Source organism: Silene latifolia, chromosome 11 (assembly GCF_048544455.1).
Source record: "Silene latifolia isolate original U9 population chromosome 11, ASM4854445v1, whole genome shotgun sequence".
In the NCBI taxonomy this organism is placed as follows: Eukaryota; Viridiplantae; Streptophyta; class Magnoliopsida; order Caryophyllales; family Caryophyllaceae; genus Silene; species Silene latifolia.
Genome location: NC_133536.1, coordinates 60326082 through 60353605, shown reverse-complemented (window position 1 = coordinate 60353605; position 27524 = coordinate 60326082). Strand labels below are relative to the sequence as shown.

Sequence of the window (27524 nt, the reverse complement as noted above, 5' to 3'; positions counted from 1 at the left end):
AAATTATCTAATGTGTAACTCTAGGCATATATTGTATAACTCTAGGCATATATTGTATAACTCCAGGAATAAAATGTACAACTCTAAGCAAATATTGTATAACTCCGATTATACATTATGACAAAGCAGGTTATTCAACATGTAATCAGAGTTATACAACAAATGACTGCGATAAAATGTATAACTCTAGCAATAGAAAGTATAACTCTGGCCATGTAATGTATAACTCTAGTCATAGAATGTATAACTCGGCCATACAATGTATAACTATAAGCATATACGATGTAATGAATAACTCCAGGAATAACTCCAGGTATAAGTCCAGGCATCTAATGTATAACTCCAAAGTATAAATTGTATAACTCTAGCTATATATTGTATATATCCAGGTATAAATTGTATAATCAGTAGGCATATATTGTATAACTCTATGTATGGAAACTAATTAGAAGTATAGTCATACATATAACAATTAGAGTTTGACATTATGAAGAAGGAGTTGGTCACGAAATCGGAAGAGCTATACATCTAGAACCCGAGTTATACATCTAGGAACCGTAGTTATACATATTGCGTACTAAAGTTATACATCTATTAACCAGAGTTTTACATTAATTAACCAGAGTTATACATATTGAGTACTAAAGTTAGACATCTAGTAAGCAGAGTTAGACATCTAGTAACGTATAAATCAAAATCAAAACTTTTAACCTGGATATCAACTCCCGTGTCAATACTTTCTACAACATCCATCTCAGATGACAAACAATTGGGATTAGAGTTATACAGATATTTAATTGAAGTTACAAATCATTCTATAAGAGTTATACCAACAAGACGAGATTTTTTACCTTCGATTTAGATTTCTTGGAAGATTTCTTGGCATTTTTCTTGGCAAAAACCATTGTTAATTATCAAATGACCTCGAATTTGATCTCGCACAACCATAATTAACAATTGAACAAATAAACATCAAAGAAACCCATAATTGAAGATTGAAAAATCAAATGAACTCTTTTTATGATAGTTTAACAAAGGCAATAATTAACAAAAAACAAACTACAAATCACTAAATAAGGAATGGAGAAAATACCTTAATAAAAAATGGAGACAAAGTAGTTTGCACGCGAGTTGGTATTAATTTGTAGTGATGAAAATGGCGTTTGTTAGGATGGAGTTAATTGGTAGTGATGAAAATGGAGTTATCAGAATTGTGAAGAAAGAAAAGGAAGACGAAATGACAGGAAATAGAGGGGAAAATACCCGCAAGTTGTTTTGAATTGTCTAGAAAATGAGGAGGGAAATGATCATGGACTGATGGACAAACAGTGTAGCATGCATGGGTTAGTGGGTAAGAGGAGAGAGGTAAATCAAAAATATTAGTTTAATGGGTTTAGTGGGGTTTGACTGCGAAATCTTGGCCATTGGTTTGATTGATCCAACCGTTCACATTAGGACTTATATATATATATATATATATATATATATATATATATATATATATATATATATATATATATAGAGAGAGAGAGAGAGAGAGAGAGAGAGTCAAGATCCGGTGCAAACAATCACTCGGTGCAAACGGTGAGAACGAACTAGCTGTACAAAAACTCACTTATATAAACTACATATCCAGCCCATTATTAATAACAACACTATCAGCCCACCTATTATTAACAAAACACTACCCAAAGCCCATTCATCACAATCTTTCATCGGGGCAAACAATCACCCGAGCTCCGTCACAGACCGCCATCAACAACCCTGTTGCCTCACCAAAGGCGGTCGACGGATCTCTGACCACCGGCGACAACGAATGCCCAATCGCCGGTGACGAGATTAGCCATCATCAGAACACCGATCGAATAACCCTCCCCTACGCACACTCACAACCCATTTATTCACCTCGCAAACCCGCCACCACCAACACCAGACGCCGGCGACAACTAATGTCACCATAAAAGGGCCGGTAAAGGCGTGGACCACCACCGTCAATTCATTTCTGGTAAAGGCGTGGAGCACCGACAATATCCTCACCTTCGTTGGTTTCCTGTTAATTCAATGTATCTAAACCAATTATTGATGTATCTAACCACTAATTTAATGTATCTTAACATTGATACACAAAATTAATCACTAGGTACATAAAAATTGGTTCCAGATACATCAATATACTAACCAGGTACATCAATTTCATAATTCAATAACTTACCTCTACAAAAGATCTAATGCATATAATCAATGAGTTGTGTTATCTACTCCGACAATTGAACCGAAAATTCACAAATTACAAAATTAAACGAACAAAAAATCGTTACAAAGTAGTAGTGTTGTAGTAGCAGTAGTAGTAGCCATGGCTGATTGAGTTGAGATGTCACGAGTGACTGGAGTCGTGATATCGAGTTGACTGTTGAGTGGTGCGAGTTATCATAACAGTCGAGATCCTATCAAGAGTTGGGCGTCTGGTGCTAAATGGTGTACAGGTTGGCCACCGAGTTCGTCGGCGCCGATTGTTGGGCAGGGATCGTGCGACTTGTTGAATTGATTTTGTGGGAGATGGGATGCGAAGTAAAGGCGAAAAACTGTGGTCGTCTGTTCTCCGGCGCCTTGATAACGGTGACATGTGCCGGAGCTCGGGTGTGGGCGTGATTTGGTGGTCGCCGACGATGAGTGGTGGTTGGGTGGTCAGGGACTCAGGGTGACTGGTAAATTGGGAATGACAGGTGAGTATTTGATAAAATGAATAAATAGTTGCTGAGTATTGTGTTTCATTCAGAGACCGATATACAAACATAGTCCATTGTGCTAGCTAGATTATCGTGCTACCTTTCTTGTACCCGTCTTCACATTAAGAGCTAGTGCAATCATTGGAAGGGTACCGTCCCTTCCCGCGGTCGTTTCCCACATTGGGTTTTCCGCGTCACCAAATCTCTCGTGTCAATCCTTATTTACATCTTTATCTTTCATACTTAACATTCATACAAATAATACAATCCACATATAACGCATAAGACCACTTTGACCTAATTTAACCTAATTCATTAGAAAAATACCAAAACAACTACCTAGGTTAATAGCAAACCATTTTGTTTGGGGTACATAAACTTGTAAATGCAAAAATAAAATTTACACAGTACTTCAGTAGAAAAGTAGTAGAAAAGGGGAATGGGGAAACACAAATTCTCATTTATACACTTTATTAACTTACCGGGCACAAATGTTGTATCTACCAACAAATAAGTGTTAAATATTGAAAGGCCTACAACAATTACCCGAGGTCAGATAACATGATTTGTATTTGCAAATGTACAATTGTATGTTCAGAACTTACAAATAACAATAAATAGTAAAGGGGGTATGAAAAGATACATAAAGAGGTACAATAAAATGGGGTTTTAATAACTTAGTGAGAGACCGTTTCTCCAAAGTTTTTGTGTACAAAACTATAGACGTCCTCACTTCCACAAGACTAAAAGTATAGGTTTACAATCTTAGCCCCTCCAACAATTAGCATGACGTTGGTTTCTATTCTGAGACTGCCAAAGTAAATAAGATAAATTAGAATGTTTTTAAAATTATTGCATCATACAATAACTTGTTAACAATGTTTGTCCTCAAAACTGTTGTATACCGAGTATTTTGTGTTATTCTGTATCGATCGAAACTTGAACCGCTGTAAACGTATTGTACTTCCATTTCTTGCTCACAACTTCAACCATAAAGATACTGTGATGTTCACATTTTACTATTCTAAAAGCTCTCACAAATTATACTCAGTAAAGAAAGAAACTATCACATTGTGCACAAAGGAAGTACTTATTACACCTCTTTGGCTCTAAGAGTCCCTGACTGAGACAAAGCGATTAATGGTGGTACACCTCCCTCCCTCCTAAAGAACCAAATTGCGCAATAGCACCTGCATTCTCCTAGTCTCTAGCAGAACCCAGCTTGACAACCTGTACGAGAACAGGAATCCCTCCAGCCTGGCCGACGGCCTATTTTGGACTTGTTTTCCTCAATCACCGAGAGGCTGAAGAGAGTAGCTGCCGGGTTCTCGAGCTTCTGGGGTGTCGGACTGAAGGACATGGATTAAAGGTTCAATTGCACTGGCATTTGCAGTTGTGACACTGTTATTATCGTTGATTGATAAGTTATGGAGAGTGGTAACAGCATTCTCCTGAGTATTTAAATCGGTCGAACGAAGCAGTTCAACCAACAAGCTTACTGCCCCACTAGTGGCTATCACAATCCGGTTATCTATGTTGTATATGGCAAGTAATCGTAGTTGAGCTGTTGCTTCTCTTTGATATTCTTGTGAATTAATTTTCAAATTTCCGACCAACTTCTTCACTTCAGCCTCGGCCTCTGCAAGATCAGGTCTTGTCTCCGCGGAAGGTGAAGACACCATTCGAAGGACGAGCCTCTCTGACTGTCTACGCCAAGTCGTCTCGACTCCGCGAACTAGTGTCTCTGGTAGCCGTATTGTAACTCTCCTACAAGCGTTCATCCGAACCAATAGCGTTTAAATATTCTATTCGTGATGGTGACACAGAGTGCTGGCCATTTTATTCAACACTTTTCCTCTCTGAATTACTAACGTTGTCTTCCATAGATACTCTTCCAAAACCCAAACCTTGCTCAATTTCAACCATGCAGAACATGGAACTGTCGGAGGAAGAACGATGATGAGATGGAGGAGCCCCTTCAAGCTGAAGCTCACTTGAGAAGCTGGTGGCCTTGCTGTCTAAAACTACAGAGCGGATCAAGTCAGGTGACACACTTCGGTTTTGGTTACCTTTAGAATGAGGAATTGGATGAAAATCCTTTATGGAACCAGAGTCAACATGTGAAAGTAGATACAAGAACTTATCTTGATGATTCAAATTCATGGGATCAGGAAACATCACAATGTTTATCGCACACCAGTTTGCAATAAGCGCCTTGACGGTATAATTGGGTATCAAACTGTTGTGACTTAATGTCTGCCTAGTCTTTGGACAAACAGTAAGACCAAGATCGTAAACGGTTCATAGGTTTGCCCTGAAGCTACAAACACAGAGCCTTTCATGGGGGATAGGGGCAGCAAATTCAGCAGGAATAGGGACGGATGTACAGCTGTCAAATTTCTTTAACATGACAAGACGACCATGCATGCATGTCACAACTCACAAGTGTAATACTGTTCAATAAGCCACTTCTGCATTATTTTCCTCGAGCTTTTCAAGTGCAACAGCTTCAATAAGAATCTCCTTAAAGAACCTTAAACCTAGGCAATTCGCAATTTCAACCAGCTGCTCTGGGTGAGGCCCATGGCTGCCTACTTGATCCTTTAAAGCCTTGACATTGACTAAGGCTGTCAAATCACAACTTATATTCTTCATCTTTTATATACAGTGCTGTGCAACAAAGAAGCGTTAACGTTATGTAAGTCTATAGGCTCAATAAGATTATGCAGCTCATTTACGATATTTACATAATGATTTGTGTTTTATAACAGGTTAATTCAACAAATACGTTTCACTCAATATGCAAATGGCGAGACAAATTAAACATATAACTAGTAAAAGAAACTTGAGATACCTCTAAGAATGAAGAGCTCAGCTACAAGGCAATGGACTGGTGTACGTCTTTCAGCAGCTGAAATACTTCCAAAGCAGATCCTTGATGTCAGCAACTAAATTTGAAGTGCCTAAAGAATAGATGAATAAGAAGGCAGCAACGCATTTAAGAGACACTCCCCTCATTCTTTTCAATTTAACGCCAGTTACCATCTTTCTTTGGGATTTTAAAAAGTGTTTTTTTTTGTAAATAACCCCCTTATATGTTCCTCTTTTTACAAATAACCCCCTTATATGTCCATTTTTTGTAATAACCACCTTAATTCTCTCTTAATTCAAAAATTCACCCCCAAACTGAGTTATGATGACGATTTTTATATAACCCGATCTAATTACGACATTCCGACTTTAACTAAACTAAAATACCTAAACTACCCTTAATAATTTACATCCACCCAAACCAGACCCTTCTATTTCACTCATCAAATCATTCATTCCCAATTCAATTGTTTTATGCAAATGGGTTTGTTGTCATATAATGATGCGAAGTCAATATCTTGATATGGTAATGTAATACTACAGTTTTCCTAAGTGAGTACTCGGCCGAGTATGGCCTACTCGGTCGAGTAAGGGGTGTCGTGTATCCTGGTTTGGCTACTGCCCAGGAACACTCGGCCGAGTATGTGGAATACTCGACCGAGTAGAGGGTACTCGGCCGAGTATACTCTATACTCGACCGAGTATCCGGTCTGACGGGTATTTTTATTACGGTTTGATTTGGAGATGGTTAGAGGTATTTAAACGCGATTATCAGTTTCTAATTACATTTTTACAAAACCTAATTACCCAACGACGCTCTAATCCTCTCCAAATCTCTCCCTATTGTGTGTCTGATCGTTAGCAAGTGCATTCATCCTTGTTCTATCATCGGTAAGTCCTTGTTGCTATAATTCGTTGGTTAATCTTTTAGGTTTTGGCTTTAATTATGATTTGGGGAAATTGGGGTTTTGCATATGGTGATTGTTGTTATGTGATTGTTGTTAGGCGAAGACTTCGTAGAAGAGCCGTTCTAGATCACTTGCTTGTGTCTCTTGCAGTTGTGCTAAGGTAGGGTTTCCCTACTCAGTTTTACTGTTTAATTGGATTAAGATTGATGTGGTATTGTGACTATTGTGATTGTTGTAATCGATTTGTCGTATGATTGCTTATCTGCTGGTTGTTATTGGAGTATTGGAGTGGTGTGGGGTTGTGATGAATGATGATGACAATGGTTCGCGAGGTGCGTCCTCGGCTGAGTGGAGTCACTTGCGGGAGTGGCTTCACGCCCTAGTTTCGCCCTCCGTGGAACCCGCCACGGGAGGGGATGTGCACATTAATGGGACAGGGTTATCGCTCGTTGATGAGCGGGGGCTTAGGTGGAGATTGGCTGCGGTCCCCCACTGGCGGCGAGGATTACCTGTTGCGATGGGTAATCTGGCTGGACTACGCAGTGATTGTGTGTGATTGTGTGTGACTGGGCGACGGAGGTAGATGTTGATCAGCTGATTGCTTTGTTGTACTTGTCTTACTTTAATTATTCAGTAACTGACCCCGTTGTTGTTTTGTAAATCTGTGATGATCCATTCGGGATGGTGAGCAGATTGTGACAGGTGATGCAGTTGTCTAGCTTTGGGGGCGGTCATGGGGAGTCATCACACAAGTCTAGCTTCCGCTGTCGAGAGATTTAGTTTTCATTACAGTTGATGATTTTATAACAGTACTTTGGTTTTTGGATTTCTTTGATACGATGTAAACGTTACTCTTTCATACTTTAATAAATGTGTTTTGGATTGTTAACTTTGATATACTAACATCGGGCAATCGAGATGGTAACAACCTTTCATGCTAGGGTAGTCCTTGGTAAGGTACCTCGGTATGAGGGGGTGTTATAAAGTGGTATCAGAGAGAGCCGATTCTGGCACCTAAAACTAATGAACCAAATGAACCTAGGGAGTCTAATAAAAATGAACCCGGGGAGAGTTGTTTGGAGCTACCGCAAAGACTTGGGAGACGTCCCGAAGTCGCACTAAGGCCCTTACGATCTCAAACCGGTCACCAGGGGGAATTGTTGGATGTTAAGTCAATATATGTGTGTGGTACTTGGAAACTTCAATGGTTGGATAATGTGATAGAAGAAGTGGTATGCGGTAGCATGTGAAATATGTGGCGAGATCTGTTGATTTGGATTTTAGTATGGAATGTGTTGGCATGTTACGTGTTTATTACGTGGCTTTTAAAGATTTATAATGTGTTATACGTATCTTTGGGTAGAAAAGCATGTGTAGAATATGTTTACGGATAGTTGTAGCTCGTTTTGGCCTGACTCGGCCGAGCAGGGCAGGTACTCGACCGAGTAGGGAGTACTCGGCCGAGTAACCGAGCACTCGACCGAGTGTTGTTTGGGTGTGCGTAGCAGTAGCTACTGGTTGTGCTTACTCAATCGAGTATGCTCTCGACCGAGTATTATAGCATACTCGACCGAGTAGAGTATACTCGACCGAGTAGTGTCTGTACTCGACCGAGTATGATTCCTGTGTTTTTGACGTTGGCTACTGGAGTGGACCGAATAGTCCATACTCGACCGAGTATCTACCCATACTCGGCCGAGTGCTTCTTTGGCGGAGGGTCGTTTATATTTTGAGTCGTAGGCTTTTGTGCTTACGCTTCCTTGCTTCTTATCAGCTCAAAATGCCGCCAAAGAGGTCAGCCGCGTACATCCAAGCATCTGAGATGACCACCGATGAGGTAGCCCGTATGATCGAGCAGCAGGAGGCGCTTCTTGAGGCTCTTAAGAACGTGGGTAAGGGGGCGGAGAAATCGGTGGATGCTGAGCACTATCATCACTCGCTTTAACCCACCTACTTATGAGGGCGTCGGGGAACTAAAGTTGCTTGAAAACTGGCACCGGGAGATGGAGAGTCTCCTTGAGGTGGTGAAGTGTCCGCCAGAGTTAGTTGTTCCAACACGTAGTGTACTACCTAAGGGGTGAGGCTGCAGTGTGGTGGCAGAATGTCAAGGAAGATGCCAGAGCTTACTACCAGGGTGAGGGGCTCGGTGTGGGCTCGGTGTTATACCGTGGTCGGGCTTGGAAAGCGTTATGAGAGAACAGTTTGTGCCGGAGCATATCCGTCACAAGATGACACAAGATGAGATCTGAGTTCGATTCCTTTACCATGACTGAGGACATGAGTCACCGAGTACTATCACCTGTTCCTTGAGTTATCCCGCTATGCGGAAGACATGCAGCTAGGGCAAAGGGGTTTGGCTCTTCGTTTTGAGAGGGGGTTGGCACCCAAGATCATGAACCGGTTACCGGCTGGGCTTATCACCGATCTGAAAGATGTATACTTGAGGGCGGGACAAGCAGAGAGGTTAGTTGATCTATCCAAGGAGGCTACCGACAGAACCGCTGCGGAGAAGAGAAAAGCAGAGAGTGGGAATAGTAACGAGTCGGGTAACAAGAAGGGCAACTTCGGTTAGGCAAGGGCTTTTTCAGGAGGAGCTGGGTTTTCTGGAGGATCACAAGTTTGGGGTAGGGGTGGTGGACGGAGTGTGAGTGACAACTCCAACCTACCTTACTTGCTTCAACTGTGGTGGCATAGGCCACAAGAGGCATGATTGTACGAGTGCCCGAGTTGGAGGAACTTCAGGAGCTTTTCAGGGGAATTTCTCCAAGGCCCGAGTCATAGTTTTGCTAGCAACAGGCCATCTGGGTCGTGGGGTAACCGTGGAGGGCAGAACAACAATGGCGGTTTTAACCGCAACAGTGGAGGATCTTATCAGCGCCCAGCTAAGCCGAGTACTTCTAACACCTCGGTCCAGGGTGGAGGTCAGAAAAGCAGCGGGAACCTCTTCATGATGGGCAAGCAGGAAGCTGAGAACGATGCTCATGTAGTTACCGGTACCTTTCTTGTTCATAATACACCGTCTTTCGTTTTGTTTGACTCTGAGGCAACACACTCTTTTGTGTCTAGGGGTCATGCGTTGTCTATGGGTTTGGGAAAGTTTGGGCTTGTAAAAGATGATGTGTTTATACCTTCTGGGGAGTCGGTGTCGTGTGTCAAGTTGTATAGGGATGTGTTCATGTTGGTTGGAGGGGTAGACTTACCGGTTAGCTTGCTAGAGTTTCCTATGGATGGGTTTGAGGTCATCGTCGGGATGGATTGGTTGGGTAAGTATGATGCCAAGATAGATTGTCGGCAAAAGAAAGTGTCTTTAAAGGGTCCTAAGGGTATAAGGGTGTCTTATAAGGGGTTTGTTGTGAGGCCTAAATGTAAGTTCATCGCGGTAACGACTTTAAAGTCATGTTTGAGGAAAAAGTGACTCTTGATTCTTTGTCAAGTGAGAGATCGACGTGTGGAGTAGCTGACAGCTTCTGATATTCATGTGGTGGGAGAGTTTAATGACGTCTTACCAGATGAGATACCGGGGTTACCGCCAAAGAGAGATATTGACTTCAACGTGGAGCTTAAACCGGGAACAGGTCCTATATCTAAAGCACCATATCGTATGGCACCTAAAGAACTGGAGGAGTTTAAGAAACAGTTACATGATCTGTTAGACAAGGGGTATATCCGGCCAAGTGTGTCACCATGGGGAGCACCAGTTTTATTTTTAAAGAAGAAAGTTGGGAGCATGAGGCTATGTATCGACTATAGGGAGCTAAATCGTGTCACGGTAAAGAACAAGTATCCTTTGCCTAGGATTGTGATCTGTTTGATCAGCTGAGTGGAGCAGGGGTGTTCTCTAAGATCGATCTTAGGTCAGGTTATCACCAGTTGAGGATAGCAGATGAGGATATTCCCAAGACAGCGTTCCGGTCCCGTTACGGTCATTATGAGTATGTGGTGATGCCTTTTGGTTTGACGAATGCACCAGCAGCTTTTATGGATTTGATGAACCGGAATTTTAGTCCGTTCTTGGACAGGTTTGTGGTTGTCTTCATTGATGACATCTTAATCTACTCTAAGACTAAGGAAGAACATGAAGAGCACTTAAGGATGGTTTTGCAGACTCTGCGAGATAATCAACTTTATGCCAAGTTATCTAAGTGTGAGTTATGGTTAGAGGAGGTGGCTTTTCTGGGTCACGTAATATCTAAGAAGGGTGTGTCAGTGGATCCTAGCAAGATTGAGGCAGTGACCAAGTGGGAATCACCGAAGAATGTTGCTGAGATTCGGAGTTTCTTGGGTCTAGCTGCTTACTACAGGAGATTCGTGAAAGACTTTTCTACGATAGCACGGCCTATGATTGCCTTGATGAGGAAAGAGACCAGATTTGTATGGGATGAGAGTTATGAGACAGCATTCCAGACCTTAAAGGAGCGTTTGACAACAGCTCCTATCTTAGCTTTACCAGAGCGTTGTGAGAACTTTGAAGTATATACTGACGCTTCAAAGAATGGTTTGGGTTGTGTTCTGATGCAGAATGGGAAGGTTATAGCTTATGCGTCGAGGCAGCTGAAGCCATATGAGAAGTACCCTACTCATGATTTGGAACTGGGTGCAGTTGTCTTTACTCTTAAGATTTGGAGGCACTACCTTTACGGGGCAACCTTTAAGGTGTTTTCAGATCATAAGAGTCTGAAGTATATCTACACTCAGAAGGAGCTTAACAAGCGACAGAGACGATGGATGGAGTTGATCGGGGACTATGATATGGAGATCATCTATCACGAAGGTAAGGCTAACGTCGTTGCAGATGCTTTGAGTAGGAAGGGCATTCATTCGCTATGTACAGCTATGTCTTTGCTGAAGATGAGGGATGAGATGTCTAAGATGGGGATCTACATGATTAGGAAAGGAGATGCCATCGGGGATTTGACGATCGAGCCGGATTTGTATGAGAACATCAAGAGTAAACAAGAGCTTGATCCTAAGATCCAAGAGTGGAAGTCTAGGGTGGAGAGTGGCACAGTTTCCAGGTTTTCTATCCATACATACGGGAGTGTTCGGTTTGATGGGAGATGGTGTGTTCCTCATGATGCGGATTTGAGGAGGGTAATCCTGACACAGGCTCATTACACTCCTTATTCGGTTCACCCAGGAGGTGACAAGCTATATAAAGACCTCAAGAAGACTTTTTGGTGGCCTAATATGAAGAGGGATGTGGCCGAGTTCGTGGCTAGATGTTTGACCTGCCAGAGGGTCAAGGGTGAGCAGCGGAGACCACAGGGTAAGATCCAATCTCTTGAGGTACCTGAGTAGAAGTGGGAGTCGATACCTGAGTAGAAGTGGGAGTCGATCTCTATGGACTTCATCGTGGGGTTACCTAGGACATAGCAAGGCAACAACATGATTTGGGTGATTGTAGACCGGTTAACGAAGTCAGCTCACTTCGTTCTTATGAAGGATAAGGATACCTGGACTAAGATGCAGCTAGCCAGCCTTGAGTTACAGGAAACATGTGGTCCGGTTACATGGTATACCTAAGGATATAGTGTCAGACCGAGATGCGAGGTTTATATCCAAGTTTTGGCAAGAACTGCAGGATTTGATGGGTACTACCTTAAAGATGAGTACAGCTTTTCATCCTGCAACAGATGGTGCAACAGATGGTGAGACTGAGAGGACTATCAAGACCTTGGAGGACATGTTGAGAGCTTGTGCCATGGAGTTTGGGGGAAGTAGGGAGGACAGACTGGATTTGATCGAGTTTTCGTACAACAACAGCTACCATATTAGCAGGAAGTGCCGAAGTCCAGTTTGTTGGGATGACAGTTCTGAGACAGTGGTTTTAGGACCACAGATGGTACAGGATATGGTCGAACAAGTTCGGCTAATTCGTCAAAAGATGAAAGCAGCTCAGGATCGTCAGAAGAGTTATGCCGACTTGCACCGCAAGGACATCGAGTTCGCAGTGGGTGATAAAGTCCTTTTGAAAGTGTCACCAATGCGAGGAGTGATGAGGTTTGGGAAGAAGGGTAAGTTGAGCCAGAAGTTTATCGGTCCATATGAGATTTTGGATCGTGTAGGCGAGGTAGCCTACAGGTTAGCTTTACCACCAGCTTTGGATCGAGTCCACAATGTCTTTCATGTTTTGCAGTTCCGGAAGTATGTGAGTGACCCGTCACATGTGCTTGAGGTTGAGAACATCGAGCTTGATGAATCCTTGTCCTATGCCGAGGTTCCAAAAGAGATTCTAGACCTCAAAGTACGCAAGACAAGGAATGGTGAGACCGTCTTACTCAAGGTGCTTTGGTCTAATCATAATGTGGAAGAGGCCACATGGGAACCCGAGGAGGCTATGCGAGAACGTTTTCCTAACCTTTTTGATCAGGTATGGTTGGTTACGGGGACGTAACCGTTGTCCTTTTTAGGGGGGTAGGAGATGGTCGCATGTGTGTTTTTGGGTTAGTTTGAGTCGGCTTAGTGATGTTTTAGTGATGTTTTGTGTTAGTTCATCCATGTTTACTGTTTAGATAGTTTAGTGCGTTGTGTTGGGAGTTCATTGGTCTTGTGGTTTGTAGAGTGTATATGAAGAGTATGAACTTCGGGGACGAAATTCTTTTTAAGGGGGGAAGATTGTAATACTACGGTTTTCCTAAGTGAGTACTCGGCCGAGTATGGCCTACTCGGTCGAGTAAGGGGTGTCGTGTATCCTGGTTTGGCTACTGCCCAGGAACACTCGGCCGAGTATGTGGAATACTCGACCGAGTAGAGGGTACTCGGCCGAGTATACTCTATACTCGACCGAGTATCCGGTCTGACGGGTATTTTTATTACGGTTTGATTTGGAGATGGTTAGAGGTATTTAAACGCGATTATCAGTTTCTAATTACATTTTTACAAAACCTAATTACCCAACGACGCTCTAATCCTCTCCAAATCTCTCCCTATTGTGTGTCTGATCGTTAGCAAGTGCATTCATCCTTGTTCTATCATCGGTAAGTCCTTGTTGCTATAATTCGTTGGTTAATCTTTTAGGTTTTGGCTTTAATTATGATTTGGGGAAATTGGGGTTTTGCATATGGTGATTGTTGTTATGTGATTGTTGTTAGGCGAAGACTTCGTAGAAGAGCCGTTCTAGATCACTTGCTTGTGTCTCTTGCAGTTGTGCTAAGGTAGGGTTTCCCTACTCAGTTTTACTGTTTAATTGGATTAAGATTGATGTGGTATTGTGACTATTGTGATTGTTGTAATCGATTTGTCGTATGATTGCTTATCTGCTGGTTGTTATTGGAGTATTGGAGTGGTGTGGGGTTGTGATGAATGATGATGACAATGGTTCGCGAGGTGCGTCCTCGGCTGAGTGGAGTCACTTGCGGGAGTGGCTTCACGCCCTAGTTTCGCCCTCCGTGGAACCCGCCACGGGAGGGGATGTGCACATTAATGGGACAGGGTTATCGCTCGTTGATGAGCGGGGGCTTAGGTGGAGATTGGCTGCGGTCCCCCACTGGCGGCGAGGATTACCTGTTGCGATGGGTAATCTGGCTGGGCTACGCAGTGATTGTGTGTGATTGTGTGTGACTGGGCGACGGAGGTAGATGTTGATCAGCTGATTGCTTTGTTGTACTTGTCTTACTTTAATTATTCAGTAACTGACCCCGTTGTTGTTTTGTAAATCTGTGGTGATCCATTCGGGGATGGTGAGCAGATTGTGACAGGTGATGCAGTTGTCTAGCTTTGGGGGCGGTCATGGGGAGTCATCACACAAGTCTAGCTTCCGCTGTCGAGAGATTTAGTTTTCATTACAGTTGATGATTTTATAACAGTACTTTGGTTTTTGGATTTCTTTGAGACGATGTAAACGTTACTCTTTCATACTTTAATAAATGTGTTTTGGATTGTTAACTTTGATATACTAACCTCGGGCAACTGAGATGGTAACAGCCTTTCATGCTAGGGTAGTCCTTGGTAAGGTACCTCGGTATGAGGGGGTGTTACAGGTAAACTAGCGACTAAGGGCTAGTTATCTTCCTCTTGAAGGATAATATCCTTCCAAATTGCTTTGAATGTTAAAAAGTAGTATGGGATCTCCTTCCGCACATATCCTCTCATCTCTGAATATAAAAAGAATCAAATTAATACGACGCTGGTAGATAATTCTAGTCGTCCACCCTTGCAAGTTCTTCCACATATATTCTTACTGTTGTTGATGGATCAAGGAGGAAGCAGTTTTGAGTATGGAAGATGAACAATTGAATTGGGCATGAATGATTGAATGAGTGAGATAGGAGGGTGTGGGTCGTTGGGTGAGTGTAAATTATTAAGGGTAGTTTGGGTAGTTTGGGTAGTTTAGTTTAGTTAGAGTCGGAATGTCGTAATTAGATCAGGTTTATAAAAATCGGCATCGTAATTCAGTTTGGGTGCTAAACTTTGAATTAAGAGGGAATTAAGGTGGTTATTACAAAAAAATGGACATATAAGGGGGTTATTTGTAAAAAGAGGAACATATAAGGGGCTGACAAAGAAGCGTTAACGTTATGTAAGTCTATAGGCTCAATAAGATTATGCAGCTCATTTACGATATTTACATAATGATTTGTGTTTTATAACAGGTTAATTCAACAAATATGTTTCACTCAATATGCAAATGGCGAGACAAATTAAACATATAGCTAGTAAAAGAAACTTGAGATACCTCTAAGAATGAAGAGCTCAGCTACAAGGCAATGGACTGGTGTACGTCTTTCAGCAGCTGAAATACTTCCAAAGCAGATCCTTGATGTCAGCAACTAAATTTGAAGTGCCTAAAGAATAGATGAATAAGAAGGCAGCAACGCATTTAAGAGACACTCCCCTCATTCTTTTCAATTTAACGCCAGTTACCATCTTTCTTTGGGATTTTAAAAATGGTGCTAAATGAAAACGATGGAGAGGGTACCAACTTGAAGATATAGGAAGGGGTAAAAAAATGCAAAATATGTCGAGTACTGATACTATCCCAGCCTAATTAAAGAAGAAAGAAGAAAAATGTTGGTGGCGGAGCCTTGAAGGGAAGATAAACGGGTGGTAAAGCGGATGAAGAGGTGGTGAGGGAACTATTATTCACATACGATGGCACCCACAGGGAGAGAGGTGCAATTATCATAGAAATACCCCCCAATGAGGTAGTTATTACCCTATCTTCAGCTCCTTCCCCTCTCTTCCATTTATACCTGCAACTTTACTTTATTTTTTTTCTGTCCTCCCTGACCCCAATTACTCTCAGTCAAAGCAATTCCTTGGTGGGAGAAGTTACCAGCAGTAAAACAAGCACATGTCAATTTGGATGTAAACATCATGCAAGTGTCTACGCTTTCTTTGTCCTGAAAAGAGGGTCATCACTCCCGCTTAAAGCATAATTCAGTCATCAGTGTATTCTTGTTTCCATTTCCAATGGCCCCAAAGTCTCACTATTCTTTGGTTCCGGAAATAAAGCAAAATGACTCACTAAAATAGTTACACTTCTTATTAATCTGAAGTAGCCGACATTTGATGCTATTCCCTTGCATCATCCCGGAAACAACCTATTTATGGTGTTAACACAGGGGTAATGTTACAGCCTTTGTGTTAATTGCTTAGTTCCACCAAAATAAAGTCCAAAAACAAATACTGTAAGCTAGAGTAAAGGTATGTGTATGCCATAAACAAAATTAATATGTTGTCACCCAGAAATCGACAAAAACAATTTGAACTTCAACTCAAACTAGTCTTCATAAGTTTATCTGTGCACAGAATAAAAGAGCTGTGTATGCTGAATGCAATCACAAACCTTGAGCCAAAAGATTAACAGGATCAAGCCATGATGCCTCAATGAAAACACATATATGCTAAAGCCTAGAGTTGAGGAACAGCACAACAAGACATGGCAAACTGGGACAGGCTTGAGTCAAAAATAAAAATTGTCACTGGGACAACCTTGAGCCAAAAGAACAGCTCTCACAGAAAAGGCCAAGCCTTAAACTAAAAATTGTCAGCATGACTTGAGTAAAGTCGGTGACTGAGATCCTCCATTTGAGCCAGCCACTGCCATAATGTCATCTGCATATGGACAGTTGTTACATGAACATCATCATTAATCACAATCATCACACATAAGCTATTTTGCACCAAAACCCAATAAGTGCATGACAAATAGACAACAAGAGAAAGAGATGTCGAATAAGTACTTCAGCTTCTTGCACCATCTTAACTTCATCCTTACTGTATGTGTCAACTGTCAACCACATTAACAGGGAGCGGAAAAAAGAACATTCTTAACAGAAGGAATCCATTTCAGACACAGCAATAGAAGTTTGAAGACAGATAAGCAAATTAAACAATCAACAACGACATTACCCTAGGTGCCTCAAAGGTTCCCGTCTAAGGTTAGGCTAGGGTGTAAGGGGTCACATGTAAGCTATCTTCCCATATGCTGTAAAAAAATATTGATAATGTAGAGGTGGTCCCCCGATACCCATGAGGAAAATTGCGTAAAACAACTGTTACTTAACGATAAAGGATATATCATATATGTTCTTGTAAAGTCAAATGGTTAGGAAGAATCTTATGTTTACTTTATGTTACTCCGACACAATACTTCGACACTTCGCTTTAGACCACAAAATAGAAACTTCGCACAACATAGCCGTATCCGACACTCCGACACGTGTCGGACACGACATCTGTCAGAGAATAGGAGTAACACAGGTTTTACTCAATCATCCGTGTATTCCCCTTTTTCATTAGCTCTTGTTTGGATGGAGAGAATTGGAGGGTAGAGAAAAGAGGGGCACAATCTCATTGTACAATTAGTATGTTGGACTGGAGATAAATGGATGGATCCATTTCCATCCCTCTAAGCTAAATTCCTTGGAACATAGACAAGACTTTGAAAGAAAATGATTCCCTCATTGAAAACTAGAAGAAAACTTTGAGAAATTCTAAATGACCCTAGCTTGACAATCAAAAATAGAGTACATAAGGGTTATAGAGTAAATAAGGGTTGTCAGGAGCGACCATATCCTAATGTAGGTCACCAGTCCTCGGAATCGGCAAGGTCAAAGCTCGCCTCGAGCTCCGTTAAACTGAGCTCTCAAGCTTGAGCGGAGCCCAGCCCAAGCCCAAACCGAGTTGAGCCCAAACAAAGTAAGGCTCGCTTGAGTTTGTTTGAGCTCGGTTTTTCTTAATTAATGTAACTTGATTTTTATCAATAATGTTTCCATTAAATTATATCATTTTTTATGATAAATTGATTAGAATATTAATTTAGAAAAGAAAATTACATATGAATTGCTATTTTAAACTAATAAAAGGGGAAAAAATCTAATTTGAATTCGAATTTTGAACTTTACATTAGAATTAAAATAATGCTCGAAAGAAATGTACTCAAACAAAGCTCGTAAAATATCATGTGAGCCGAGCTTGAGCTTTGGTTTCAAGAGTTCGGGCTCGGGCACTCACTTGATTATTACAATATGAGCCGAGCTTGATCATAGGTGAGCTCCACCTCGGCTCAGCCGAATTATACCCCTATCCTAATGCAAGAGTTGCTCAGAGATAGTCTCTTGTAGTAAGGTTGTATAGTATAGATAGATATAATTTCCCAAAAACCAAGTAACCATTATACATACTGGAAAAATTGACAGCAATAATCCTACCTTTTGCTTTTCTTCTCATAATAATCCTAACTTTCAGTATTCTCATAATAAGCCCACCTTTATACTCTATCTTCTACAAATAAACCATATGACTTGTTACCTCTTTAGCCGGTTGCTTTTTTTATTAAGTCAACCCCCTTTTAACCCAACCCACATACTGTAACATGTACCTGAAATTTTTTTCCAGATTTTAACTTAATACTTCTCCCACCTTTCTCCTTCAACTCCACCAAAACTAATCCCGCTTTAGTCCATCCACTAGCATCATTGCTCATCACTGGAGTAATCACTGTATTAATTGGATATTGGTGTAATCACGTATTGGAATATACAAGATTTATAAAGAAACTAGTGTGATGTCCATGCGTTGCACGCATTCTAAAATAATTGTCTAAATAAATGTAAAATGCGTAAAGATGTTTTACCCTTTATTGTGTAAAGGGGACTATAGATCAATTTTAATGCTAACATATTTGATTAACGATAAATATTGCTTAGATAGTACTTAATGCTAAACTAAGCAACACTTATTGGATAGCACATTTTCCCTTATATAGTAGTTTGGAGAGGTTTAATTGGTAAAACAAAACAAAAAATGACAATTCATTTCTATTTTAATTCGTTTAACATTGCATGTGTTACATACAACATGTACACGCCTCCTCTCTTTTGATCTTTGAATTTAAAGTATGATAAACGACTAATATAGATGCAGTCATGCCGTATACCCTTAAGCCTCTTAGATCCCTTCTTTTTGGACCTACCCTCCCTAGCTCAACTATGTATTTCATATCTTTATTATTGTCAATGTCTCTTGAAACGTTTCTGACAATGAGTTTAATGTGCTCTTTTTTCATCATCAAAATATTCTTGTTACTCAATTTCTTTTTAACCCTATTGTGACTGTTATATCAACTCTCGGTGCAACTTTAAAAGTTTCTCATTAGGCTTCTCTTATTCTAAAGAGTGCTCTTACCCTCACCTTACCCTTATCTTCATGGCCAACCTTAAATGATTATGTTCTATATGTGCCCTGCATTGTAATTTTCTTTTCTTGTAGCTTGCTTGGTGGGGGTATACTCTCACATAATGTTAGTCTCTTCTCTCTAAGGTCTGCCTGTTTCGCCTTCTTTAGCATGTGTCACCATCATTCAAAGAGCATCATCCACATTGTGTGGGTATGTCCTCGTTTTGTCAGCTTCCGCGCGCTTACCTTCTACTCCTTTAATTTGACCTTCATCCTAGACTCTTTTAAAAACCTTAATCATTTGAACTCGTCTTGATTTACTCTGATCGTTTCTCCTTAATCTTTTGGTGGTTTTGGTCAACTAACTGTTAAACTCCATGGACCCCAGTGATTTTCTTCTATTCATTTTGTTTGCTCTTATTGGTCTATTGCCAAAATCCTGATCTCAAGCAACTGGTAACCCAATCTATTACTCCCATCGTGATTCCCCATGGCACAAAATGAATGTAGCCGTCTGCTCTTTTGGTGTGTATTGGTTGGATTGCCCGAGATCATTTAGAGACCCCTTTTGAGTATATTACTTGCCATTCAAGTTGACCTTATGTCCCGTGCAATCGCGTGGGTTGTTAAAACTTGGAATATTTATGAAAAGGTAGTGTAAACTTGAAATTGTTTATGTTAAAATTTCCTTAAAAATGTCGCTTGATAATATTTTTAAGATGTTTTTCTAATTGATCCAACCGAATAAAAAAATCCAATTGGCTTTACAGTTTGAACACATAAACGCATGTCAACATATAAAGAAACGTAATTAAGAAAACATTTATTCACAAACGGGGAGAGAAAAATCCGTCCAAGTGGTCATGAAGTCCCAATTTGAATCGAAACCTAATAAAATTTTGTCAAATTAGAAGAAATTAATTCAAAGTAATAAACAGGCAATATTTGAGGTAAAGACCACATTTGGTTTTTGCAGGGTAATAAAATAATAATATCATATTAATGTGGGGTATGTGAAAAGATGATACAGATGATGATTAACCTATATTTGTCTTACTTTTATTTATCTTTTTTCATACTATATGATTATTTTGAGAGATACCATCAAAAGCATTATATTCTGTATCTATTTACGTTATTTTTTACTTATTTCATGTCTTTATTACGTAGAAGAGTCGAAGATGAACTAATATGAGATATATGATACGACTTATGATATTATTTTCCTAAGCTATACTACCGATACGATACATACTACTTAACTTGTGTTGTGTAACTATTTGTGCAAATTTTACTAATAAATAATACTGGTTTAACCGATTTTTTTTAGGAAAAAACACAGATATTAAGAAAGTAGATTAAATGTTATAATGTTTATTGTTGGAACACACTGTTATATATATCCCTAAATAGTGCGATAATAACCTATCCGGAAATGACCTGAACCTAAAACAACCCAGCCTATTGGCGGAGCCAGAAATTAACCCCAGCGGGACGAAAAATCTCAGTAGGGGGCGAACGGGTAATGGTTTAAGGTAAACTCGAAAAAGTTGGAAAATTTAACTAAAACAATGAAATTTTCGACCGCCCTCGCCCCTGCTAGCCCCCCTAACTCCCCCCACTTACCCAACCCGGCCCACATTTCCAACCAAATTCTTGAAAACCTGAATTGTCCCGACCCGAACCTGACCCGGTTGTCTCGTTTGCCAGGTCTATCTCCGTCCCGGCCCAATCATTTTTTTACATTTGATTAATATATTCCTCATAGAAATTAAAAGGATATATAAACGATGGTACGTGAGAAATGTCAAAACTATTTTCATTTCTGAGGTAACTTATCGTGTACCTTTGAAGCAAACATCCTTAGAAAAACTGTTGTTTAATACCGAGTATATTACTACGTGTGTAGTAGAGGTTGGACATCCCAAGAAATTTGTGCAAATCTAGATGTTGGAATGATATAGGAAAATACGCAATTATATATAGCAAAATTTCAGCGAGGGTCGATAAATGATTATGATGAAATAAAATGGGCATGCTTTCTTTGATAATCATAAAATACACAATGAATGAATTGTGTAATGATCAATTTCAACTTATCATAGGAAGCAATCACATCATTTAACAAAATTTTTAGAATGAGAGAATTTTTATGGAATTCATGTGCATTCTCCAGAGTAGTTAGTACTAAACAAAATTAATTCACTTTGATTAATTACAAAGACTTAAACTAGTATTACGTCATTAGATATAATATTTAAAATATGATGTTTAGATAATTACAGTATTAAACTCTATTTCTTTATTATTTTATATACTCCCTCCGTACCAGACCAATGGTAACACTTACCTAATACGGCCGTACCACACCAATGGTAACATTCCTTATTTGGCCCACAACATTACCAAATTATCCTTATACTCATTTGATATTTACATAAAATACCACTACATACCCCATCTACCAACTCACAATTAAACCCACAATTACATACCCCACCTATTTTCTTCCTTCTTTACCCCTTCTTTTACCCTCTTTTCTTAAAAACCCCATTTTTTACCACGTTACCATTTGTTTGGTACGGAGGGAGTATATGTTAATTTTTGTTAAACATTATTTCTATATTATTCTTTATGATAATTTTTAATTTTATATTGATTAAATATTTAAAATTTGTCGATTAGTATGGCGGAGAACATTTTTGGGTCCCTCAATACTCTTGATTATCAGACGACCAGTTAGATTTTAAGAAGTGGTTAAGCTCATTGAGAAAAATTATCTATTAATCATGCGCAAGATTAATACCAATTTCAAAGAATTTAGTATAAGAATTGTTGTGGGAATATTTTGGGTGGATTTTAAACGAATTGAGGACTATAAGAGAAAAAATTGGTATTGATGCTCTTAGAAAAACAGAGAGAAGAATATGACGGATTTCGGGAATAATTAATAGAGAGAGTGAGGACAAATGTTGAAGGGTAAAAGCAGAGGGGAGAGGAGAGAGAGTTTGAGAATGGCTGAGTTTCAGGCAACCGAGTAGCTTCGAGGAAACATTCGAGAGTTCGAGTTGAACCAAGCAATTCACTATCAGTTATCAAATTAAAGGATTTTAAATGCCAGCGTCAATAAAGGAAGGAGATGGTGTAATTGTGATGAATGATGATGAGATGTGGAAAAGGTGATGAAGTTGCAATGGAGGATGATAGAGGGAGATGGTATTAAAAGGAGGAATTGACCTGATATTGCAAGTAATATTTTCACAAGGATTGTTTTAAGAAGACATGGTATAAAGATGGGATTATATTGAGATTAATGATAGGTGTCAACTTTTCCTACAATATTTAAGTTGATTAGCGAATATTTAAACACATTAACCACTTGACATACAAATATAGAATCACCATCATCAACATTAAGAACATTTGAAAAATGGCAAGTGGCTACAACCAAAACGTATAGAAGAACGCAACAAATCATAATCATTTCCATTCCTCCGTTTTTGGACCATTAATCTTTTTTTCGCACCCTACTCATTTCGCTAATTGACTATGCCTGAATTGCCGGTAGCAATCAATCAGTTTGCCATATGCATGCATAAACTCTGACAGCTCGTCTAGTAACAACTATCATATATAAATTGCAGCAAAGGCAATAAAAAGCCTTTAAAATTTTGGGGAAAATTATAAGGGAAATCCTATCTACAAGTGTGGAAGGTGGTTATTGAGGTGTCATTTATCTCTTTGATTCTGATAACACCTTGATAGGCACTTAGGCAGTAATGGTGTAATGGACAATATGAAACACATTTTAAGCACAAGGAGATGTGCATACCTTGCTTCGTAGACATTGTCAAGTACGTGAAGTTAAACGCCACAGTAAATACTTATTGGCGTCCTACTAGCCGTAAGTCCACGTCGACTCTGATGAATAGGTCAAACTGTATGATACACCCAATTCCTAACTCTGTTCCTTTCAGTCACTTTCTAAGTTGCTGTGATACTGCTCATAGTCTCATACTAATATTATGTGAATGATCCTGACATTTTTTATCAGTCGTCACAGAATTAGCACCCTAGCATCATTAATATTGATTCCTGGATTACCCAAGTTCAACAACAATCTTCGCTTGCCCACTACAAAGTAATTTCTTTTAACCACACAGTGTATACAAGTAAACAACCAAAACCTCCAAATAATGGGCCAAGTTACACTTAATGTTTCTAGCATCATTATTTTTGATTCACCACTTCTTAGTACGGCTGGCATAGTTACGAGATCTTTTACCCTTTTCAATTTCTTTCATGTCTGAGCGTTCTTTTAAAACGTTAGACAAAGCCTTAGCTTTTTGGATGATGGATTTTTTCCTCTCATGGTCCTCAACTCCAGTAAACGCACTTGTAGCTGGTTTTAAGCAGGGTATAGCTGTTACCATGTTCAAAACTTTTATTGCCAATTCATGCAATCCCTTCTTCTTCAGCTCTGTATGCAATGTCTGACAACTACTGATTTTGGGAACAAAGCCACTCTGGATTATCTCCTCTAATTCCATTACAGCCTCCTTAAACCTACACGTTTTACAGAACAGGTGGATCAACAAATCGCTCATATCGGAGTTCAAAACATGTTTTCTAGATCTCATATCGTCCCTAATGTTCACAGCCAGTTCCAACCTCTCTTCCTCACAGAGCACGCGCAACATCAAGTGAAATGTCGTCTCATCTGGCTCATAACCAGACTCTATCATTTTCCTATAAAGGCTCATTCCCTCGTCAACTTTCCCACATTTCAAGAAATACCTGAAGAAGTGATTATAGGTCCTAGGAGTGGGCACAACTCCCCTACTAGACATCATCTTTAGGATTTTACCCGCCCCATTCACATCCCCTGCCTTACAAAACCCTCGGACCAATGAATTATATGTCGTCAAAGTTGGACCAGCCTCGAGAACCAAAAACCTCTCCAACATCCCTAGTGCCTCCTTAAGCCTTCCCGCTCCAGCTAAGGCATCCACTAACGGATCATACACTCTCCTAGTCGGTGTAAGACACTCTCTCCTCATTTCACGGAGCAATTCCACCGCCCTATCAATTAAGCCCATCCGACAAAATCCACTAACAAGTATGCCATAAGTAACAACTCCCGGCACCAGACTTTCCCGTTTCATCAACAAAAAAAGCTGCTCCACTTTTCTCAAATTCCGCAATCTGAACCAACCTTCTAATAACACATTGTAGACATCTACTGACGGAACCCAATCCGAATCCAGCTGCATTTTCCTATCTATATAATCAGAAGCCAGCTTAACATGCCCATATTTACACAACCCATCAAGCAAAACATGCAAAATATCAATTTCCAAAGTTTTCGCAAACTCGTATAAGCGTATAGCATGCATATGCATACCTAATCTAGCATAATTCCTCACTAAAAACCCGAAACACTCAGCTGAAATTAACTCAGACCCATCACTAATCTTGACAATATTAAGCAATACCATCAATGCCCATTTAAATTCACCAGATTTTGCAAGGATATTCAGCATTGAATTAAAGACTGAGGGAGAATGATGATACCCGGGTCGTTTTTCTGCCCATTTGAATAGAGAAAAAACAAGCTTGGGCGACGATTCGAAGCGCTTAAAGATGGACAGTAAAAGAGATGGAGAAGGATCAAATTGAATATCTTCAAGTGCGTCGTAAATATTTGGGCTCTTAACGGCAGTACATATTGTTTCAAAATCCCAAATTGCGGCATTAGGGTTAGGGTTTATGAAAGATGAGAAGGATTGAGCAAATGGGGAAGTGGATGCAACAAAATCAGAATTGCATGAAGTAAACAATGGATGAAGAAGTGATTTGTTGAATAAAATGTGGAATTGTAAGGTTGATTTTGAGAAAAATCGATTCAATTTAGAAAAGAGAAAGAGGGGATTTTGAGACATTGTTCAACTTCCCGCCACCTTCAACATTTGGCCGTTGATTTTAGAAAGGGTGGGCGGTTTACTTAATATTTTGTACTTTTGTACTTCTATATTACTCCCTCTGTCCCGGTCATTTGTTGTCCTTTTCCATTTTGAGGTGTCTCAGTCATTTGTTGTCCTTTCTATTTTGAGAATGAACTTGATGAGTAATTTGATCATTGTCATTCAATTTGTTCCACATGTCATTTAGTTATTGGCCTATTCCTCTTTCCTTGGTCTTTGTGCCAAAACGAAAGGACAACAATTGACCGGGACGGAGGGAGTAATATCCATCTATCCACCCGATCTAAATTCGAGATTTGAGACGACCTAGGAGCATTTCCAGTGGACAGCTACAACGCATTGTAGCTTAATTTTGCAACTCGATTTTTTAAGCTATTTTGCTCTTTGACTACATATCGCTCCAATGGTTGACTACAACATTTTCTAACTTTATGGGTCCCACAATAAAATTTCCTCCAATGAAAAATTTTACTTTTTTTTTAACTCAAGCTACATGCTTGGTAGGGCTACAATGCTCATAAGCTGCATCAATTATTTCCTACTCTAATGGTAAGCTACTTGCTTACAATTTTATTAAAATATTGCAAGCAAGTCCTTATAGAAAATCATTTGAGATGCTCTAATACATTCAATCTATGGTTAATTCACATTAATAATCCAACTATGGGTCATCTTCTTATAATAATCTTAATTTCACAATAAACTGTACTATTGACTCCCTCTTCCCAAACTAAACTTAGGTGTTGTTTGACCTTATTTGTATAAAAATAGTTTTTCATTTTTAATAGGAGTTTATTAACAAGCTACTTTTTGGAAAAAATTTGGTTGTTTGACCATACTTTTGTAAAAGTGGTTTCTTAGAAAATTGCATGTTTGGCCTGAATCTCAAAAACGAGTTTTTTGATTTTTGAGTTTAATTTTTTAAAAGTGTTTCAAAAAACCAGAAGCACCAAATTGATGTTTCTATTTTTATGGGGAAAAAATGGATTTTTAGCTTTTGAGAATTTTTTTTAACTTACCCTTCGAAAAATGATGTATTTGACCAAAAAGTGTTTCAAAATCCAAAAACTCTATTACAAGCTAAGCACACTGCACATACCCTTCAAACTGGGTACCTAGTTAACACTACAGGTCATTACTTTTTCAATGTAACTTCTCTTTTCAAACTCGGCAAACATTTATCAAAAACATCCTTCTTCATCTATCTCAAAAAAACTTGGTCTTCATCAGTTTTTTTTTTTTTTTTTTATAAAGTAAGAAAACTAGGTTGATCCTCTAAGGTAGGACCAACATATCTCATCCTTTCGAATGAGTGAGGTAAGTTGAAGCCACCGGCTTTCAAACCACCTCGAAAGAGTTGGACATTCATGTCCAATAGAAGTCATGAAGTCAGCAACTTTGTTGGCTTCACGAAAGCAATGTTTAATTATCACTTCATCGAACAAATGAAGGTCCAATTTCACATCCTTGATAATACTAGAGATTTCCCAAGGAATTTGCCAAATACTACGGAATCAGTTAATAACACATAAATTATCACCCTCCACAATTAACTTGGAGATTCCTAATTGTTTAGCGGCTAAGACACCTTCTTTTAAAGCGAGAGCTTCCGCAACAAGAATACTATTAGATCCGCACTTTTTTGCTCCTAACACAACGACTTTCCCATTATGATCTCTTATACAATATCCTAAAGAAGCTTTATTGCCTTCCATTCTCGAACCGTCAAAATTTAGCTTTAGGAAATTGTTTCTAGGTTTCTCCCACCAGATTTCTTCCTTACTAGAATCGACTCTAGTTGACGTGTCTTTTTCAGGGTTGTTGAGATCCTTATGTCTAGTCTCATTCCACATCTTAATGCTATTATTACATAAAATACTAATTTTGCTGATATTGAAATGAACATTGTTAAAGATAATGTCATTTCTAACAAACCATACATTCCACCAAATAAAGATAATTTTAATGAAGTCATCTTTTGGAATTAAGTCTTTGAGATAATTGAGTTTCATAACAAAATTTTGACTTGTAATATTATCATAATTCGACAAGAAAATGTTAAAGCTACTAATATTCATGTCTTGGATAACAGAACCAATCAAAGGACATTCGTAAAAGAATTGATCTTTGTTTTCAATATGATGGTTGCACAAAACACAATTAGGTGGGACATTAATATGACTTTTAAGAAGTCTGTCTTTCATTGGGAGGCCATCAACACAGGCTTTCCAAAGGACAAATTTTAACTTTGGAGGAATATTCAATTTCCAAATCCAGTGAAACTCACATTTTTCAAGACTTTGATCGAACAAACCTTGTGCTAACCATGTTGCTGTTTTTGTAGAAAAATTTTCATCTACGGATAACCCCCAAAGGAGCGTATCCGGAATATTATTATTTCAATGCCTGAAAAT

At 39.4% G+C, this 27524-nt stretch overlaps 1 protein-coding gene across 5 annotated transcripts; it reads right to left on the bottom strand.

The window, feature by feature from the left end:
- Positions 1 to 3658: 3658 nt before the first annotated feature.
- On the bottom strand, positions 3659 to 25118 carry LOC141611690 (uncharacterized). 5 transcript variants are annotated; one of them, XM_074430280.1, is made up of 5 exons: positions 22959 to 25118; positions 16293 to 16561; positions 15180 to 15288; positions 5581 to 5689; positions 3659 to 5396 (listed from the first exon to the last, which is right to left on the bottom strand). In XM_074430280.1, exon 1 carries the CDS (start codon positions 25066 to 25068, stop codon positions 23368 to 23370), a length of 1701 nt encoding a protein of 566 aa, XP_074286381.1. In that variant the 5' UTR covers positions 25069 to 25118; the 3' UTR covers positions 3659 to 5396; positions 5581 to 5689; positions 15180 to 15288; positions 16293 to 16561; positions 22959 to 23367. The 5 variants fall into 5 exon arrangements, with proteins under 5 accessions (XP_074286381.1, XP_074286382.1, XP_074286383.1 ...); XM_074430281.1 differs by having other exon boundaries at positions 5581 to 5645; XM_074430282.1 differs by having other exon boundaries at positions 15180 to 15244.
- Positions 25119 to 27524: the final 2406 nt, after the last annotated feature.

Bases quoted from the DNA above. Each gene is read 5' to 3' on its own strand.
- LOC141611690 (XM_074430280.1), bottom strand. From the start codon at position 25,068: ATGTCTCAAAATCCCCTCTTTCTCTTTTCTAAATTGAATCGATTTTTC.